This window comes from Scyliorhinus canicula, chromosome 21, assembly GCF_902713615.1.
Source record: "Scyliorhinus canicula chromosome 21, sScyCan1.1, whole genome shotgun sequence".
Classification (NCBI taxonomy): Eukaryota; Metazoa; Chordata; class Chondrichthyes; order Carcharhiniformes; family Scyliorhinidae; genus Scyliorhinus; species Scyliorhinus canicula.
The window spans coordinates 5,360,421-5,381,435 of record NC_052166.1 but is presented as its reverse complement, the minus strand read 5'-3'; the positions used below and the strand labels follow the sequence as shown (position 1 = coordinate 5,381,435).

The 21,015-nt window shown below is 54.3% G+C and overlaps 1 protein-coding gene across 1 annotated transcript in view; it reads right to left on the bottom strand.

The window, feature by feature from the left end:
* The window catches only part of LOC119955811 (plexin A3-like), a 91,463-nt gene extending 71,694 nt beyond the window's left edge, over positions 1-19,769 (bottom strand). Inside the window, 2 exon segments of the mRNA XM_038782402.1 lie at positions 7,054-8,323; positions 19,548-19,769. Coding sequence (XP_038638330.1) covers positions 7,054-8,262 — 1,209 coding nt within the window. The 5' untranslated portion in view covers positions 8,263-8,323; positions 19,548-19,769.
* Between the last annotated feature and the right edge of the window lie 1,246 nt (positions 19,770-21,015).

Here is a 21,015-nt window from a genome sequence, read left to right as displayed (position 1 = left end):
ACTTAAAGTGGTCTCCAGCGCGAGGGGCTGGATCTGTCTTCAACCACCCACTGTCCCCATCAAACACTCCCAGGACAGGTACAGCACGGGGTTAGATACAGAGTAAAGCTCCCTCTACACTGTCCCCATCAAACACTCCCAGGACAGGTACAGCACGGGGTTAGATACAGAGTAAAGCTCCCTCTACACTGTCCCCATCAAACACTCCCCGGACAGGTACAGCACGGGGTTAGATACAGAGTAAAGCTCCCTCTACACTGTCCCCATCTAACACTCCCAGGACAGGTCCAACACAGGGGGGTTAGATACAGAGTAAAGCTCCCTCTACACTGTCCCCATCAAACACTCCCCGGACAGGTACAGCACGGGGTTAGATACAGAGTAAAGCTCCCTCTACACTGTCCCCATCTAACACTCCCAGGACAGGTCCAACACAGGGGGGTTAGATACAGAGTAAAGCTCCCTCTACACTGTCCCCATCAAACACTCCCAGGGCAGGTACAGCACGGGGTTAGATACAGAGTAAAGCTCCCTCTACACTGTCCCCATCAAACACTCCCAGGACAGGTACAGCACGGGGTTAGATACAGAGTAAAGCTCCCTCTACACTGTCCCCATCAAACACTCCCAGGACAGGTACAGCACGGGGTTAGATACAGAGTAAAGCTCCCTCTACACTGTCCCCATCAAACACTCCCAGGACAGGTACAGCACGGGGTTAGATACAGAGTAAAGCTCCCTCTACACTGTCCCCATCTAACACTCCCAGGACAGGTACAGCACGGGGTTAGATACAGAGTAAAGCTCCCTCTACACTGTCCCCATCTAACACTCCCAGGACAGGTACAGCACGGGGTTAGATACAGAGTAAAGCTCCCTCTACACTGTCCCCATCTAACACTCCCAGGACAGGTCCAACACAGGGGGGTTAGATATAGAGTAAAGCTCCCTTTATCTGGAGGACTGTGCACAGTCGTGGTCGGTGGAGAGGGGGTTGGGGGAGCTGTGGTTTCCGGAGGGGAGGATGTGGGAGGGCAGTCAGCAAAGTGAGTGAATAGTCGAGTCTGGCTGAGGGTTTCTGCAGTGAATGGGCAGAGGCAGGTTAAAATGGGGCAACGTTACAGACGGAGGCCGAAATAGGTGGTCTTACTGACGCCGAATGTTTATGGTCAGAACCCCCTCTCTGGGTCAAATACCAGGCCCCGAGATTGCAAGCCAAGTGGTTGACCGCTGGACAGCTGCCGAGGGAGGGCGAGGTGGGGGTGCGGGCGGGCGGGGTGGGGGGGGGGGGGGGGGGGGGGCAGTGGCTCGCATGGGATGCATGCAAAATAAAAATCTGCCTTCTGTGGGATGTCCTGAGTCTGTGGAGAATCCCTGTTCCTCAATCCCACTCTCCTTATATACCCGCTCCCACCTCATCCCCTCCCCCCTACCACATGCGCACGCACACAACAGGGATTGGCAAACCGAGAAACCCATTCTCTGCAGGTATCAATCCGCATGTATGGTTACAATGCCGCCCGGGACTCAATCGGAGAGGCCTGCCTTTCCCTGAGGGCCCCCCCCCCCCCAGCCAGGCCCTCCCAGATGTGCCACATCTGCAGCTGCACGGCACCAGCTAATGAGCGCAGCGCCTCCATCACTCCCCTGGCGATCTTGGCGACACAGGAGGATGAAAGGGGCCGTTCTGCCCATTGAGCCCCTTCTACGCGGACACGGCCAATCTATCCCAGCAGCAGCCGCTTGCTTCAGCTCTGCAAAGCCTTCTCTTGTGAAAAATCTACTGATCCATCAGGGGGAGATAGTGATAAAGTCACCAGGATGCAAAGAGTTAGGAGTAGGAGGAGGCCATTCTGCCCCCTCTCTTCCTGCTACCCCATTTGATAAGATAGTGTCTGATCTGGTGGTAGACCTCAACTCCACATTCCTGTCCGTCTATCCTCCTCCCCCCATAACCCTCAACTTCCTCATCAATCAGAAATCTAACTCGGCCATGAATATAATCAATGAGCCGCAGCTCCCACTGCTGTCAAGGAGGTGGGGGTGGGGATGGGGTCTGCACCGAACCTCCGAAAGGGGGCTCACCCTACCTGGGCTCACGCCCCTGCACATCTTAAACATCTTTGGACACTAAGGGGCAAATTTAGCACGACCGATCCACCTAACCTGCACATCTTTGGACTGTGGGAGGAAACCGGAGCACCCGGAGGAAATCCACGCACACACGGAGAGAAGGTGCAGACTCCGCACAGACAGTCACCCGAGGATAGAATCAAACCGAGGTCCCTGCCACTGTGACGGAGCAGTGCTAACCCACGGTGCCACCGTGCCGCCCCTCCACCACTCCCTCTCTATAACCTCCTCCAGCCCCTACAAGCCTCCCTATCTCTGTAACCTCCTCCAGCCTCTACACCCTCCCTATCTCTGAAACCTCCTCCAGCCCCTACAACCCTCCCTATCTCTGTAACCTCCTCCAGCCCCGACAACCCTCTCTATCTCTGTAACCTCCTCCATCCCCTACAACCCTCCCTATCTCTGTAACCTCCTCCACCCCAACAACCCTCCCTATCTCTCCACCCCCTATAGCACCCCCTCCCCTATGTTGGGGGGAGAGGGGGGGGGCGGGGGGGGTCGGAAGCTCTGGAATTCCTTTCCGAAACCTCAGTCTGCTTCTCTCCTAACATCTTTACCCGGGGAGTGGGGAGAATGTGGGACTCGCTCCCACGGGGAGTGGGGAGAATGTGGGACTCGCTCCCATGGGGAGTGGGGAGAATGTGGAACTCGCTCCCACGGGGAGTGGGGAGAATGTGGGACTCGCTCCCACGGGGAGTGGGGAGAATGTGGAACTCGCTCCCATGGTGAGTGGGGAGAATGTGGGACTCGCTCCCACGGGGAGTGGGGAGAATGTGGAACTCGCTCCCATGGTGAGTGGGGAGAATGCAGGTTAGGTGGACTGGCCATGATAAATTGCCCTTAGTGTCCAAAGATGCGCGGGCTAGATGGGGTTCCAGAAATAGGGCAAGGGGAGTGGGCCGAGGTAGGGTGCTCTTTCAGTGGGTCAGTGCAGACTTAATGGGCTGAATGGCCTCTTTCTTCACTGTAGGAATTCTATGGATCTATTCTAATCTACGAAGCACACAACATTCTTACAGGCCTTGACAAGGGTATAGAGGTTGATGGGATGTGTCCCACTGGCTGGCTGTTGAGTCCAGAACCACGGGGGGGTCACAGTCTCAGAATAACGGGCAAGGCCACTCAGGATAGAGATGAGGAGGAATTTCATCGCTCAGAGGCTGGCGAATCTGTGTAATTCTCCACCACTGAGGCCTGTGGAGGCCTCTCGCCACTGAGCACCTGCGCGTCAGTAATCGATAGACTTCCAGATATTAAATCTGGAATTTGGGGAAGATAGCATCGAGATGGAGCGTCAGCCATGATCGGTACTGAATGCAGGAATTGAGGGGCCGAATGGTCTCGTTGTGCCCCCTATGTTCCGAGCGTCGTCTGTGGGGAAATGGGGGATATGGAGGAGGGATGGGGTGCAGAGTCACCGGCGCAGAGCAGAAGGCCGAATGGCCTGACTCTCGGCCTATGGAAGCCTGACAAAGCCTAATTTATTTTTGAAAAGCTAAATCAGGGTTTCCCGATGAGGCATCTCTCTCTCTCTTCATCTCGTTCCCCACAGGTCTCGCAGTATTCCAGGGGGGGATTACTCTAAACTTGTTTACGGTGACATCAAGTGTAAAGCAAGGATCACAAGGCCCCCAGGAGGGCACTAGGCCGCCAGCCAGCAAGATCACAAGGCAAGTCGTTCTCTGGGTGGGGCGATGTGCCATCACCTCATCTCTCCTCCCCCACCCCCAAAAAATTTTTTAAGCCTCTCTGACTTTTGGTACCCGCCCCCTCCCCCCGTGCTCTGTCCCCTCACCCCCTGCCCTGTCCCTTCACCCGCTGCCCTGTTCCCTTACCCCCTGCCCTGTCCCTTCACCCCCTGCCCTATCCCCTGACTCCCTTTTCCCTCTGGCAGCCCTCCTGTCGATCTCATTTCATTAAAAATTCCAATTAAGGGGCAATTTAGCCTGGCCAATCCACCTACCCTGCACATCTTTGGGTTGTGGGAATGTGCAAACTTCACACAGAAAGAGAGAGAGAAAGCAATAGAGAGTGAGGAAGAGACAAGGGGAGAAAGAGAGAGAGAGATCCCGCCCCCGGGTCCTCAGCGCAGTGAGGCAGCAGTGCTAACCACTGCGCCACCGTGCTGCCCTAGTCGTCCGTAGACCTCAGCTTAACCAAAACTCTGTTACTACCCCACCCGGCTCCAACAATCTCCCCACCCCCACACCCCCCCCCCCCCCCCCCCCTCCGAGTCCCTTGAAGGAGCATCTTAAAAGGTGGAGACAGAGAGAGAGAGAGAGAGACAGAGAGAGACAGAGGAGAGGGAGAGAGAGAAGGACAGAGAGGGAGAGAGAGAGAGAGAGACAAAGAAAGAGACATGGAGAGAGAGAGAGAGAGAGAGAGAGAGAGGGGAGAGGACGACAGAGAGAATGGGGCAGAGGGAGAGGGAGACAGACAGAAAAAGAGAGACAGAGCGAAAGAGAGAGAGAGAGAGAGGTGCACACAGAAAGACACAGATAGAGACAGTGAGAGAGATGGGGACAGAGGGCTGGATTCTCCCGGCTGTCGCAAGGACGCTACGAGGGTGCCGCCGGCAATGGAAAAATCCATCGACCTCGGCGGGATTCTCTGCTCGCCAGGCAAACGCGGCCGGAGAATTCCGCCCAGAGAGAGAGAGAGTGGGAAAGTGACAGAAAGGGTGAGGGAGAGAGAGAGAGAGGAAGAGGGACAGAGAGAGTGGGAAAGTGACAGAAAGGGTGAGGGAGAGAGAGAGAGAGGAAGAGGGACAGAGAGAGTGGGAAAGTGACAGAAAGGGTGAGGAAGAGAGAGAGAGAGGAAGAGGGACAGAGAGAGTGGGAAAGTGACAGAAAGGGTGAGGGAGAGAGAGAGAGAGGAAGAGGGACAGAGAGAGTGGGAAAGTGACAGAAACAGAGAGAAAGCAATAGAGAGTGAGAAAGAGACAAGCAGAAAGAGAGATAGACAGAGACAGAGAAGGTGACAGAGAGTGAGAAAGAGACAAAGAGAGAGAGAAAGTGACAGAGAGACAAACAGAGAAAGTGACAGAGAGAGACAGAGAGGTGGGGGGGAAGCGAATCAGGGGATGTTCAAGAGGCCGGAGATCTCAGCGGGTTGTAGGAGATTACAGTGACAGGGAGGGTTGTAGGGGCTGGAGGAGGTTTCAAAGACAGGGAGGGGTGTAGAGGCTGGAGGAGGTAACAGAGATAGGGAGGGTTGTAGGGGCTGGAGGAGGTTACAGAGATAGGGAGGGTTGTAGGGACTGGAGGAGGTTACAGAGATAGGGAGGGTTGTAGGGGCTGGAGGAGGTTACAGAGATAGGGAGGGTTGTAGGGGCTGGAGGAGGTTACAGAGATAGGGAGGGTTGTAGGGGCCGGAGGAGGTTACAGAGATAGGGAGGGTTGTAGGGGCTGGAGGAGGTTACAGAGATAGGGAGGGTTGTAGGGACTGGAGGAGGTTACAGAGATAGGGAGGGTTGTAGGGGCTGGAGGAGATTACACAAATAGGGAGGGTTATAGGGACTGGAGGAAGTTACAGAGATAGGGAGGGTTGTAGGGGCTGGAGGAGGTTACAGAGATAGGGAGGGTTGTAGGGGCTGGAGGAGGTTACAGAGATAGGGAGGGTTGTAGGGGCTGGAGGAGGTTACAGAGATAGGGAGGGTTGTAGGGGCTGGAGGAGGTTACAGAGATAGGGAGGGTTGTAGGGACTGGAGGAGGTTACAGAGATAGGGAGGGTTGTAGGGGCTGGAGGAGGTTACAGAGATAGGGAGGGTTGTAGGGACTGGAGGAGGTTACAGAGATAGGGAGGGTTGTAGGGGCTGGAGGAGGTTACAGAGATAGGGAGGGTTGTAGGGGCTAGAGGAGGTTACAGAGATGGGGAGGGTTGTAGGGGCTGAAGGAGGTTACAGAGATGGGGAGGGTTGTAGGGGCTGAAGGAGGTTACAGAGATAGGGAGGGTTGTAGGAGGTTACAGAGATAGGGATGGTTGTTGGGGCTGGCAGAGGTTACAGAGAAAGGGAGGGTTGTAGGGGCTGGAGGAGGTTACAGAGATAGGGAGGGTTGTAGGGGCTGGAGGAGGTTACAGAGATAGGGAGGGTTGTTGGGGCTGGCGGAGGTTACAGAGATAGGGAGGGTTGTAGGGGCTGGAGGAGGTTACAGAGATAGGGAGGGTTGTTGGGGCTGGCGGAGGTTACAGAGATAGGGAGGGTTGTAGGGGCTGGAGGATGTTACAGAGATAGGGAGGGTTGTTGGGGCTGGCGGAGGTTACAGAGATAGGGAGGGTTGTTGGGGCTGGCGGAGGTTACAGAGATAGGGAGGGTTGTAGGGGCTGGAGGAGGTTACAGAGATAGGGAGGGTTGTTGGGGCTGGTGGAGGTTACAGAGATAGGGAGGGTTGTAGGGGCTGGAGGAGGTTACAGAGATAGGGAGGGTTGTTGGGGCTGGCGGAGGTTACAGAGATAGGGAGGGTTGTAGTGGCTGGAGGAGGTTACAGAGATAGGGAGGGTTGTAGGGGCTGGAGGAGGTTACAGAGATAGGGAGGGTTGTCGGGGCTGGAGGAGGTTACAGAGATAGGGAGGGTTGTAGGGGCTGGAGGAGGTTACAGAGATAGGGAGGGTTGTAGGGGCTGGAGGAGGTTACAGAGATAGGGAGGGTTGTAGGGGAGAGTGTGGAGGGAGAGTGATCAGAGAGGGAGAGAAGGAAATGAAGAGAGAGAGAGACAGGGAGAGAGAGAGACAGGGAGAGAGAAAGGAGAGACAGAGAGAGACAGAGAGAAGAAAGAGAGAGGGAGATAGAGAGAGAGATACAGGGAGAGAGAAAGGAGAGACAGAGAGGATGCACAAGACAAAGAGACAGAGACAGAGAGAGAATGGAGAGGCCCAGCATAGCCCCCATCCCCCTTCCCCTTCCCTCCGGTGAGCACTCACCGAGTTAATGCAGACCAGCTCCTTGTTGAGGAGCCAGGGCAGTGAGAGCTTCCCCTCTCCCCGATAGCAGGACTGGATCCGGGCCTTGATGCGTTCCTTGATGGCGCCGATGGTGAACAGGCAGAGCAGGGACTCGCCAGGAGGGTCGGCCCGGTGCTTCTGGCCCCGTGAGAAAACAACAAAGAGCACGTCCTCGTCCTCCGAGACGCCCAGCGACTGGGCCAGCCGCCGGCCCGGCTTGCCCAGGTGTGCCGCCTGGGCCAGCCGGTACTCCACACCATCCCGCGTGCAGCCGATGGGGAACTCGACATAGGAGTAGAACTTGGAGTCGCCAGCGCAGAGGCGCACGATCTTGGAGGTGTAGAAGGGTTCGCCGCTGGTGTCCGGCGAGGTCAGCTCCGTGTCCAGCTGCAGCGTGACGAAGTAGACGAAGCGTTGGCTGGCAAAGGCGTAGATGTAGTAGATGTCGAAGGCCGGAAAACGGGAGAGGGTGTCCGAAGGGATCTTCAGCTGCGAGGACACAAACTCGTCCTGGTAGACCAGGCCGAACATACGGGCGTCCTCCGCGTTGCCCGTGAGACGCCGGCTGGAGAGCGTGGGGAAATACTCGGACTTGCCGTCAATGGACGTGCCGATGAAGAGGCTGCTCACGCCGTCGGCCCCCTCCACCGCCACACCTGCCATGGCCCCCGACTCGTTGACGCTGGAGAGGTAGTGCTCCTTGCGGTGGTGCGGCTCGCCCAGCTTGAAGAGGTCGCTCAGCCGCAGGAACTGGCACACCCCCTGCCAGACGCTGCCGCAGGCAACCAGCCGGTCACCCGGGTAGTCGATCAGCAGGAGCTTGTTGACGTTGGGGGCTGGCGCCAGCCCCTGGGTGCAGGCCCGCACGCTGGGGGGCGGGTAGCAGCGGGCGTTGTCCTCCACCGGGCCTGTCAGGTGCAGCCGCAGTTCGGTCAGGTTTCCTGCGAGCTTGTAGATGCGGTTCACGCCCCCCAGGAATACCGCTCCCGTCTCCCGGTGCACGGCCAAGTGCGCCAGCCTGGTGCCCGTCACGGAGAAACTCCGGAACTCCGGACGGTGGGCGTGCGCCAGGTCCGTGGTCGCCGCCCCCCAAAGGACCAGCCCGATGAGGTAGGCGGCCATCTTAGGCCCTCTCTTGGGCTCCAACAGCCGGTCGATACCAATGGCGCCGTCCGTCCGGGAACTCATTCCCCACGCCCCGCTTCTCTCTCGGTCCAACGCTATTCCGGCCTCTGGCTGCAAATCATTCCTGCGGGAAGAAAAACATATATAATTTTAGTGAACGTCCGGCCCTTCTTCATGACACAGTGACCCTCAGAGCTCACCTGGTGGGTTGGAGGGTTAACTGCAGAGTCATAACTGCATCACAGCCACATGCATTCACATAACGCCTTTACCATCCCCAAGGAATTCTGTAAATGTGGGAGTACCGCACTGTCAGAGGGTCACGACTGACGGAGCACCTCACTGTCGGAGGGTCAGTGCTGAGGGAGCGCCGCACAGTCGGAGGGTCAGTGCTGAGGGAGCGCCTCACTGTCGGACGGTCAGTGCTGAGGGAGTGGTGGGAGGAGTTCTCCCTGGTCTGCGGGCCCTGGGCAGTGGTTTGGGGAGTGGGGCCTGGGCAGTGGTTTGGGGAGGGGCCTGGGCAGTGGTTTGTGGAGTGGGGCCTGGGCAGTGGTTTAGCGAGTGGGGCCTGGGCTGTGGTTTGGGGAGTGGGGCCTGGGCGGCGGTTTGGGGAGCGGGGCCTGGGCGGGTGGTTTGGGGAGTGGGGCCTGGGCTGTGGTTTGGGGAGTGGGGCCTGGGCTGTGGTTTGGGGAGTGGGGCCTGGGCGGTGGTTTGGGGAGTGGGGCCTGGGCGGTGGTTTGGGGAGTGGGGCCTGGGCGGTGGTTTGGGGAGTGGGGCCTGGGCGGTGGTTTGGGGAGTGGGGCCTGGGCGGTGGTTTGGGGAGTGGGGCCTGGGCGGTGGTTTAGGGAGTGGGGCCTGGGCGGTGGTTTAGGGAGTGGGGCCTGGGCGGTGGTTTGGGGAGTGGGGCCTGGGCGGTGGTTTGGGGAGTGGGGCCTGGGCGGTGGTTTGGGGAGTGGGGCCTGGGCGGTGGTTTGGGGAGTGGGGCCTGGGCGGTGGTTTGGGGAGTGGGGCCTGGGCGGTGGTTTGGGGAGTGGGGCCTGGGCGGTGGTTTAGGGAGTGGGGCCTGGGCGGTGGTTTAGGGAGTGGGGCCTGGGCGGTGGTTTGGGGAGTGGGGCCTGGGCGGTGGTTTGGGGAGTGGGGCCTGGGCGGTGGTTTGGGGAGTGGGGCCTGGGCTGTGGTTTGGGGAGTGGGGCCTGAGCGGTGGTTTGGGTAGTGGGGCCTGGCGGTGGTTTGGGGAGTGGGGCCTGGGCGGTGGTTTGGGGAGTGGAGCCTGGGCGGTGGTTTAGGGAGTGGGGCCTGGGCGGTGGTTTGGGGAGTGGGGCCTGGGCGGTGGTTTGGGGAGTGGGGCCTGGGCGGTGGTTTGGGGAGTGGGGTCTAGGCGGTGGTTTGGGGAGTGGGGCCTGGGCTGTGGTTTGGGGAGTGGGGCCTGGGCGGTGGTTTGGGGAGTGGGGCCTGGGCGGTGGTTTGGGGAGTGGGGCCTGGGCAGTGGTTTAGGGAGTGGGGCCTGGGCGGTGGTTTGGGGAGTGGGGCCTGGGCGGTGGTTTGGGGAGTGGGGCCTGGGCGGTGGTTTGGGGAGTGGGGCCTGGGCGGTGGTTTGGGGAGTGGGGCCTGGGCAGTGGTTTAGGGAGTGGGGCCTAGGCAGTGGTTTGGGGAGTGGGGCCTGGGCGGTGGTTTGGGGAGTGGGGCCTGGGCGGTGGTTTGGGGGGTGGGGCCTGGGCGATGGTTGGAGCCCCGGGGTTTGACATTCAGACTGCAAACCTCTGTAAATCTCCCCACAGCGAGTAAACTGGTTGGGAACTTTACCAAAACACTGGCCAGTCGGTCATGGCTTCCATCAGGAGAAAGGAGCTGGTTGGAGAGAATATCTCTACCTCAGGAATCCTATCACAGTGTAAATCACACTCACACTGCGGGATCCCCCTGTGCACACACTCAATCTGGAAGAGGTGAGGAAGCACGAAAGAGGGAGGAAGACGCTCCTTCATTCCTGGTGAGGGGCTCGGAGTGCCAGCAGCCCCGGTTCTGCCCAAACAAGAGGATTATTGGCAGCAGAGAGTGACTCGATCCAGAGGACAGAGCCAGAGAGAGATAGAGAGAGGGGGAGAGAGACAGTGAGAGCCAGAAAGAGAGGGAGAAAGAGACAGAGAGAGACAGAGTCAGAGAGGGAGAGAGAGAGAGGGAGATAGAGAGAGAGGGAGAGAGTCAGAAAGAGAGGGAGAGAGAGAGAGGAAGAGAGAGAGAGAGACAGAGAGAGAGAGACAGAGAGAGGGAGAGACAGAAAGGCAGAGACAGAGTCAGAAAGAGAGGGAGAGAGAGAGACAGAGAGAGAGAGACAGAGAGAGGGAGAGACAGAAAGGCAGAGACAGAGAGTCAGAAAGAGAGGGAGAGAGACACAGACAGGGACACAGAGAGACTAAGACAGTGAGACAGAGGGAGGACAGAGAAGAAGAGACAGACAGAGAGAGAGCGAGACAAACAGAGTCAGAGAGAGAGAGACAGACAGACAGAGAGAGAGAGTGATACAGAGACAGAGAGAGAGACAGAGTCAGAGAGAAAGACAGAAAGAGAGACACAGAGAGACAGACAGAGAGACAGACAGAGAGACAGAGAGAGGGAGACACCCAGACAGAGAGAGAGAGACAGAGATATAGACACAGAGAGAGAGTGATACATAGACAGAGAGAGAGGGAGTGAGTCAGAAAGAGAGGGAGAGAGAGAGAGAGACAGAGGAAGAGAGAGACAGAGATATAGACACAGAGAGAGAGTGATACAGAGACAGAGAGAGAGACAGAGAGTCAGAGAGAGGGAGACACCCAGAGACAGACAGAAGAGATAAATAGGACAGAGGCAGAAAGAGACAGAACGAGATAATGGTGAGAGACTGGGGGTGGGATTCCACTTTCCAGGGACTATGTCCCCACGCCTGCGGGAGAACCGGCGCTAACAACTCCGGCGACAATAGTCCCGAATGTGCGGAATTCTACGTGGACGCCGGAGGGGTTGGCGCCTCTCCAACCGGCGCCGAAGGGCCGGTGTGATCTCGAGCATGCGCGGAACGGCCGACGTGGTTCCGCGCATGCGCAGACCGGCCGCGTATTCCAGCGCATGCGCAGAGGGGGTTGTCTTCTCCGCGCCGGCCGTGGCGGAGCCCTACAGGGGCCGGCGCGGAACGAAGGAGTGCCCCCACGGCACAGGCCCGTCGCAGAACGGTGGGCCCCGATTGCGGGCCAGGCTACCGTGGGGACGCCCCCCCCCCCCCCCCCACCCGGGGTCGGATACCGTCCCCCCCCCCTCCCCCCCGGGTCGGGATTCTCCGACCCGACCGGGGGGGGGGGGTCGGAGAATCCCGCTGAAAGAGATCCAGAGATAAGTAGAGGATTAGAGAAGTACCAGGGATAGGGTGTAGGGGCTGGAGGAGGTTACAGAGATAGGGAGGGTTGTAGGGGCTGGAGGAGGTTACAGAGATAGGGAGGGTTGTAGGGGCTGGAGGAGGTTGCAGAGATAGGGAGGGTTGTAGGGGCTGGAGGAGGTTACAGAGATAGGGAGGGTGTAGGGGCTGGAGGAGGTTACAGAGATAGGGAGGGTTGTAGGGGCTGGAGGAGGTTACAGAGATAGGGAGGGTTGTAGGGGCTGGAGGAAGGTTACAGAGATAGGGAGGGTTGTAGGGGCTGGAGGAGGTTACAGAGATAGGGAGGGTTGTAGGGGCTGGAGGAGGTTACAGAGATAGGGAGGGTTGTAGGGGCTGGAGGAGGTTACAGAGATAGGGAGGGTTGTAGGGGCTGGAGGAGGTTACAGAGATAGGGAGGGTTGTAGGTGCTGGAGGAGGTTACAGAGATAGGGAGGGTTGCCGGGGTTGGAGGAGGTTACAGAGATAGGGAGGGTTGCCGGGCATGGAGGAGGTGACAGAGATAGGGAGGGTTGTAGGGGCTGGAGGAGGTTACAGAGATAGGGAGGGTTGTAGGGGCTGGAGGAGGTTACAGATATAGGGAGGGTTGTCGGGGCTGGAGGAGGTTACAGAGATAGGGAGGGTTGCCGGGGTTGGAGGAGGTTACAGAGATAGGGAGGGTTGTAGGGGCTGGAGGAGGTTACAGATATAAGGAGGGTTGTCGGGGCTCGAGGAGGTTACAGAGATAGGGAGGGTTGTAGGTGCTGGAGGAAGTTACAGAGATAGGGAGGGTTGTAGGGGCTGGAGTAGGTTACAGAGATAGGGAGGGTTGTAGGGGGCTGGGGGAGGTTACAGCGATAGGGAGGGTTGTAGGGGTTGTAGGAGGTTACAGAGATAGGGAGGGTTTTAGGGGCTGGAGGAGGTTACTGAGATAGGGAGGGTTGTCGGGGCTGGAGGAGGTTACAGAGATAGGGAGGGTTGTATGGGCTGGAGGCGGTTACAGAGATAGGGAGGGTTGTAGGGGCTGGAGGAGGTTACAGAGATAGGGAGGGTTGTAGGGGTTGTAGGGGGTTACAGAGATAGGGAGGGTGTAGGGGCTGGAGGAGGTTACAGAGATAGGGAGGGTTGTCGGGGCTGGAGGAGGTTACAGAGATAGGGAGCGCTGTAGGGGGCTGGAGGAGGTTACAGAGATAGGGAGGGTTGTAGGGGGCTGGAGGAGGTTACAGAGATAGGGAGGGTTGTAGGGGGCTGGAGGAGGTTACAGAGATAGGGAGGGTTGTACGGGCTGAAGGAGATTATTTTCTCTTTCTCTCTCATTTTGTGTCTGCCTCTCCGCTCCCTTTCACTGCGTCCTTCACGCCCTCCCTCTCTCCTTCTGGGTGATTTTCTCTCTTTCTGTCTCGCACACACACACACACACATACAGACACACATACGCACACGTACATCAGTCTGTACCCACATCCCAATGGAGCAAATACTTCAAAAAATTAATCAATCAATCAGTCTTTAAACCCAGACAGCACAACTGGGAATTTATCAAACACACACAGCGTTCAAGAGAGACAGAAGGATAGGGAGAGAGAGGGACAGAGATAGAGAGAGACAGACAGAGAAAGAGAGACAGAGACAGAGAGAAGAAAGAGAGAGAGAGACAGTGAGTGAGAGAGACAGAGTGACAGCGAGAGAGACAGAGACAGAGAGAGTGAGAGAGAGACAGAGTGACAGAGAGAGAGACAGAGAGAGAGACAGAGACAGAGAGAAGAGAGATGGAGAGAGTGAGAGAGATGGAGTGAGAGAGAGAGAGAGAGAGTGACAGAGAGAGAGACAGACAGAGACAGAGAGAAGAGAGATGGAGAGAGTGAGACAGTGAGACAGTGACAGCGAGAGACAGAGAGAGAGATATTGAGAGAGAGTGTGAGAGAGAAATAGAGAGACAGAGGGAGAGACAGAGAGAGAGAGGGAGAGTGGAAGAGGGAGGGAGATAGATAGAGAGACGGAGGGATGGACAGAAAGGGAGAGACAGAAAGATACAGAGGCAGAGAGAGTCTGGTATATTTACAACCAACAGTTCACAGAATTATCGAACGTGCATCCCACAACAATAAACTCTCAGATCCAGCCCAAACTGGAGCAGAGGGGCTGTGTTTGGTCGGGTGGAGTGGGCAGGTAAAAACAAAAATCAGTGGCAGGCTATTCGACTTTGGCAGGAATCGCAATCAAGCTCCTTCCTGTCCTTCACGCAGTGGATCTCTGGCTTGGGGAGTGGGGTGGAGAGAAAACTCACTCACCCCAAATCATGACTGACCCCCCTTCGTTACAGCCGCACCCTAACACGGGGAGAGATTGGCCATGAAGCTCATTTCGGGAGCCACAATCCCCTCTCTTCTCTACCACCCAGACATGTTGGGGATGCGACCAGGGTGCATGTGTTTGTGTGTGTGTGTGTGTGAGTTTGTGAGTGAACGTGTGAGAGAGTGTGTGTGTGTGTGAGAGAGAGAGAGTGAGTGTGTGTGAGAGTGTGAGAGTGAGTGTGAGAGAGTGAGTGTGTATGAGAGAGTGAATGGGTGTGAGTGTGTGTGTGTGAGAGTGCGAATGTGTGAGAATGAGTGTGAGGGTGAGTATGTGTGAGGGTGAGTGTGTGTGAGTGTGAGAGAGTGTGTGAGAGAGTGAGTGTATGTGTGAGGGTGAGTGTGTGTGAGGGTGAGTGTGTGTGAGAGTGAGTGTGAATGAGTGTGAGAGAGTGTGTGTGAGAGTGAGTGTGAGTGTGAGAGTGAGTGTATGTGTGAGGGTGAGTGTGTGTGAGGGTGAGTGTGTGTGAGTGAGTGTGAGTGTGAGAGAGTGTGTGTGAGAGTGAGTGTGTGCATCTGTGTAGGTGAGAGGGTCTAAGTGAGTGTCTTTGTGAGTGAATGTGTGTGTATGTGCGAGTGTGAGAGTGAGTGTATATGAGCGTGTACGTGTGAGAATGAGAGTGTGTATGAGAGTGCTTGTGTGTATGAATGTGTTGTTGGTGTATGTTAGTGTCAATATGTGTGTCTGAGTGTGCATGCGCGTGTGTGCGTGCATGTGTTAAGTGTCAATGCGTTTTGTCTGTGTATGTGAACGTGCCTGTGTGTGTCAGTACGAGTGTGTGAATATGTATGTGCGTGTGAGAGTGTTTATGAATGTGTGAGAGTGTTTGTGTATGGGAGGACGTGTGTGCTTGTGCATGAGAGTATGTGGGTGTGTGTTCGAGTGTGTGTGTGAGTGTGCATTCGCGAGGGTGCGAATGTTGTGCGCAGTGTGGCACTGTGTTGCAGATGTTTGCACTCACCCCGCTGAGAACCCAGGTTCGATCCCAGCCCCGGGTCACTGACAATGTGGAACATAGAACATAGAAAAATACAGCACAGAACAGGCCCTTCGGCCCACGATGTTGTGCCGAACTTTTGTCCTAGATTAAGAACAAATGAATCTACACCCCATCATTCTACCGTAATCCATGTACCTATCCAATAGCCGCTTGAAGGTCCCCAATGTTTCTGACTCAACTACTTCCACAGGCAGTGCATTCCATGCCCCCACTACTCTCTGGGTAAAGAACCTACCTCTGACATCCCCCCTATATCTTCCTCCATTCACCTTAAATTTATGTCCCCTTGTAATGGTTTGTTCCACTCGGGGAAAAAGTCTCTGACTGTCTATCTATTCCCCTGATCATCTTATAAACCTCTATCAAGTCGCCCCTCATCCTTCTCCGTTCTAATGAGAAAAGGCCTAGCAGCCTCAACCTTTCCTCATATGACCTACTCTCCATTCCAGGCAACATCCTGGTAAATCTCCTTTGCACCTTTTCCAAAGCTTCCACATCCTTCCTAAAATGAGGTGACCAGAACTGCACACCGTACTCCAAATGTGGCCTTACCAAAGTTTTGTACAGCTGCATCATCACCTCACGGCTCTTAAATTCAATCCCTCTGCTAATGAACGCTAGCACACCATAGGCCTTCTTCACAGCTCTATCCACTTGAGTGGCAACTTTCAAAGAACTATGAACATAGACCCCAAGATCTCTCTGCTCCTCCACATTGCCAAGAACCCTACCGTTAACCCTGTATTCCGCATTCATATTTGTCCTTCCAAAATGGACAAACTCACACTTTTCAGGGTTAAACTCCATCTGCCACTTCTCAGCCCAGCTCTGCATCCTATCTATGTCTCTTTGCATATTTACCCCATGTTACGTGGGTTTCACCCCCACAACCCAAAGATGTGCAGGGTAGGTGAATTGGCCACGTTAAATTGCCCCTTAATTGGTTGAAAGAGAATTGGGTACTCTAAATTTGTAAAAGAAAAAAAAGTGAATGTGTGCGAGTATATGATTGTGTGTATGAGGGTGTGCGAGAGAGTTTGTGTGTGTGTGAGCATGTGTGAGTGTGTGTGCGAGTGTGTGAGCTTCAGCGTGTGTACGTGTGTTTGTGACTTTGTATGTTTGAGTGTGTGAGAGAATGTGTGCGTGACATGTGTCTGTGTGAGCATGTGTGCATATGTGTGCGCGCAAGAGCTTATGTGAGAGTGTGTGTATGTGAGCATGTTTGTGTGTGTGTGAGAAAGTGTGAGAATATGTGTATGAGACAGTGAATGTGTGTGGTCTTTGTGAATGTGTGAGAGTATCTGAGTGAGTGTGTCTGTGTGAGTGTATGTGAGAAAATGTGTGTGTGAGAGTGATTGTGTGTGTGTATGTGAGCATGTGTGTGTGAGAGAATATGTGTATGAGAGAGTGAATGTGTGGTCTTTGTGAATGTGTGAGAGTATCTGAGTGAGTGTGTCTGTGTGAGTGTATGTGAGAAAATGTGTGTGTGAGAGTGATTGTGTGTGTGTATGTGAGCATGTGTGTGTGAGAGAATATGTGTATGAGAGAGTGAATGTGTGGTCTTTGTGAATGTGTGAGAGTATCTGAGTGAGTGTGTCTGTGTGAGTGTATGTGAGAAAATGTGTGTGTGAGAGTGATTGTGTGTGTGTATGTGAGCATGTGTGTGTGAGAGAATATTTGTATGAGAGAGTGAATGTGTGTGTGTGTCTTTGTGAGTGTGAGAGTATCTGTGTGTGTGTGAGTGTGCGTGTGTGTGTTTGTGTGCATGTGTGTGAGTGTCTGTGTGTGTGAGTGTGTGAGTGAGTGTGTGTGTTGTTTGAAACACGAGAAACCCTTCAGCCTCCTTCCCTCTAGATGCTACTTTCTTCAGATGAAGAACCTCTCTCTCTGCAAACTCCCCAAATATAACATCAGTCATCTCCCTGTTGAGAATCACATTCCTGCAGCAAATTTGTGGATTTTGATGTGTGGACACATTCTCTCACACACTCACACATGTACTCACACTTATACATACACAAGCACGCACACATGCCCTCACACATGTACTCACACACGCTCAAATGCATTCTCACACTCATATACACACACACACATACGCAAACTCACACATACTCAAACACACTCACACGCGCGCACATATGGTCACACACACACTCTCATACACTCACACAGATTCATATACTCTCTCACACACACACTCACATACACCTGCACACCTTCACACTCACTCTCATAAACATTCACACTCGCTCATACACACAGTCACAGGTACACTCACATTCAAACTCACTCTCTCATACACACACTCAGACCCACACTCTCACACACATACTCTCTCATATACACGCACTCACTCTCTCTCGCACGTACACGTTCATTCCGGACAGGCGCCGGAATGTGGCGACTAGGGGCTTTTCACAGTAACTTCATTGAAGCCTACTCGTGACAATAAGCGATTTTCATTTTTTCATTTTGATTTACACAAACAGTTGCTAATTCTAAACGTCTTGTAAAAGTAGTCTTGTGGATTCGGAACTGTATAAGGTGGGGATGGGCATTCGTATCGAGTCTGCTGGCTGAATAGGGAACCGAGAGAATGTCAACTTGCTCAGCAGTCTCTCTGTCTCCAACACTGCTCGCCACAGGGAGAGACGGTTCTTAAACATATTCCTGTCTGGCGTGTGAGAAAGAGAGAAATCAGGACACCAGCCTGTTCTTCGAATTAAACATTCATGTGTAGACATTTCGTGAGGCAGATGTTCGCTAGCATAGTGTGTGCACAGATATCGTAGGATTTGAGCAGGCAGAAAGGCTGGGGAACGCGATGGCTGGGGGTGGAGCTGGTGGAAAGGAAAGCTTAGATGAATTGGGGCTGATTACAATGAATATGCTCACACCCTCACACACACTCACTGACAGACACTAACACACAAACTCACACATAAACACACTCACTCACACAGGCACTCACAAAAACACTCAGAGACCCGCTCACGCACACACAATTCCACACGTAAACACACACACACTCTGACACACAGACACACTCATACACAGAAACACACAGCTACACTCACACAGATACACAGATATACAGCCATACACAAACTTACTTGCGCGCACACACACACACACACACAGATACATACAATCACACACAGCGACACAAACACAATCGCGCACACACATACTGGCACAGATATACAAACACTCACACAGATATGCAGGCAGCAACACACACACGCACAGTCATACACAAACTCACTGACAGAAATACACACACATCGACACATATACATATGCACAGACACACACACAGATAGACACAGCAACATGTACACAAACATACACACTTGCGCACACACATACTTGCACAGGTACACACACTGAGTCATCCACAAACTCACTCACAGATACACACACAATCACACACAGCGATACATAATCTCACACACAATCACGCATACGTACTCGCACAGATACACACACAGTCATACACAAACTCACTCACACAATCACACACAGCAATACATACGTAATCTCATCTCACACTTGCACAGATATATACACACAGATACAGACAACACAGCAACACATACACAATCACACACACACACTCACACAGGTACACACACATATACACAGCAACACATACACAATCTCACACATATAGCTACACAGCAACACATACACAATCTCACACACACACTCACACAGGTACACACATATACACAGCAACACATACACAATCTCACACATATAGATACACAGCAACACATACACAATCTCACACACACACTCACACAGGTATACACGCACACACAGATACAGAGCAACACATACACAATCTCACACACACTCACACAGGTACACACACACACAGATACAGAGCAACACATACACAAGCTCACACACACCCACATAGATACACAGCAATACATACACAATCTCACTCATACAAAATCTCAGTCACTCACACACCCACATAGATACACAGCAATACATACACAATCTCACTCATACACAATCTCACTCACACACACAGATACACAGCAATACATACACAATCTCACGCATACACAATCTCACTCACACACACAGATACACAGCAATACATACACATTCTCACTCATACACAGATACACAGCAATACATACACAATCTCACTCATGCACACAGATACACAGCAATACATACACAATCTCACTCATACAAAATTTCACTCACTCACACACCCACATAGATACACAGCAATACATACACAATCTCACTCATACACAATCTCACTCACACACACAGATACACAGCAATACATACACATTCTCACTCATACACACAGATACACAGCAATACATACACAATCTCACTCATACACAATCTCACTCACACACACAGATATACAGCAATACATACACATTCTCACTCATACACACAGATACACAGCAATACATACACAATCTCACTCATACACAATCTCACTCTCACACTCACACAGGTACACACACACACACCCACACATAGATACACAGACACAATCTCACACACTCACAGATCAAAACAATGAAACAGTGAGCTGTGCCCTCCCAAATTAAGATGTGGGTTACGTACCTGCTGGGCAGCTGCCTGGCAAACCATCCTGCTCACCCTGGTCTCCTCATCGCTGGAGCTTTGAAACAAACATTGCAGTCTGCCTGCCTGTCTCTCCCCTCTCGCTGCCTGTGTGTCTCTCCCTCTCACACACACATCGTACCGCAGCGTTCTGGGTTGAAGGATGGCGATCTCCCCCCACACACACACACACAAAGGGGCCAGCGCTCTGAAGCCGGACCCTCTCGGACAACCCCTTCACCCCCCCCAACCCTCCCTCCCGATCCAGCAGACTGAGTCACTCCCAGCCTCTCTCCCTCTCCTCCCCCCTCTCGCTCCACCCGAATGGTCCAACCCCCTCTATCCATCAAAGGGCTGCATGCTGAAATCCAACACTTCACTTAAAGCGAGACCTCTCACCGCTCCCCCGCCCCCCGCCCCAACACCTTTGACAGATGTCCCTCTCTGAATAATAGGTGTGCAAGCTTAATTCAATTCCTGTCCTCAGAGAGAACTGCTCCCCACGAAATGACACAGGCAGGATTTTTCCAAAAGAAACCCATTTGTGAGGGAGAGATTGCATTGTTCCCAAAACATAGAGGACAGCTTTAACAGGAATACCACAACATGAGGGTTTTTTTTAAATAAAGAATTCAGGGTGAGTTGTTAGAACAGTGCAGCTGCAGTCCATTCCACACTCCAACCATTCTCTGAGTAAAGAACCTATCCTCGGATATCCCTCTTACATCTCCAGGAGGGAGAGAAGGTGGGATTCAAATTAGAGCAGAGAGGGTTAAAGGGGGAGATGTTACCGAAGCGTTCGCAATCACGAGGGGTGGTCGGTGCTGAGGGGGCGCCGCACTGTCGGAGGGTCGGTGCTGAGGGGGCGCCGCACTGTCGGAGGGTCAGTGCTGAGGGAGCGCCGCACTGTGGGAGGGTCAGTGCTGAGGGAGTGCCGCACTGTCAGGAGGGTCAGTGCTGAGGGAGCACCGCACTGTCGGAGGGTCAGTGCTGAGGGAGCGCCGCACTGTCGGAGGGTCAGTGCTGAGGGAGCGCCGCACTGTCGGAGGGTCAGTACTGAGGGAGCGCCGCACTGTTGGAGGGTCAGTGCCGAGGGAGCGCCGCACTGTCGGAGGGTCAGTGCTGAGGGAGCGCCGGACTGTCGAAGGGTCAGTGCTGAGGGAGCGCCGGACTGTCGAAGGGTCAGTGCTGTGGGAGCGCCGCATTGCCGGAGGGTCAGTGCTGAGGGAGCACCGCATAGTCGGAGGGTCAGCGCAGAGGGAGTGCCGCACTGTCGGAGGGTCAGTGCAGAGGGAGTGCCGCACTGTCGGAGGGTCAGTGCAGAGGGAGTGCCGCACTGTCGGAGGGTCAGTGCTGTGGGAGTGCCGCACTGTCGGAGAGTCAGTGCTGAGGGAGCGCCGCATTGTCGGAGGGTCAGTGCTGAGGGAGTGCCGCACTGTCGGAGGGTCAGTGCAGAGGGAGCGCCGCA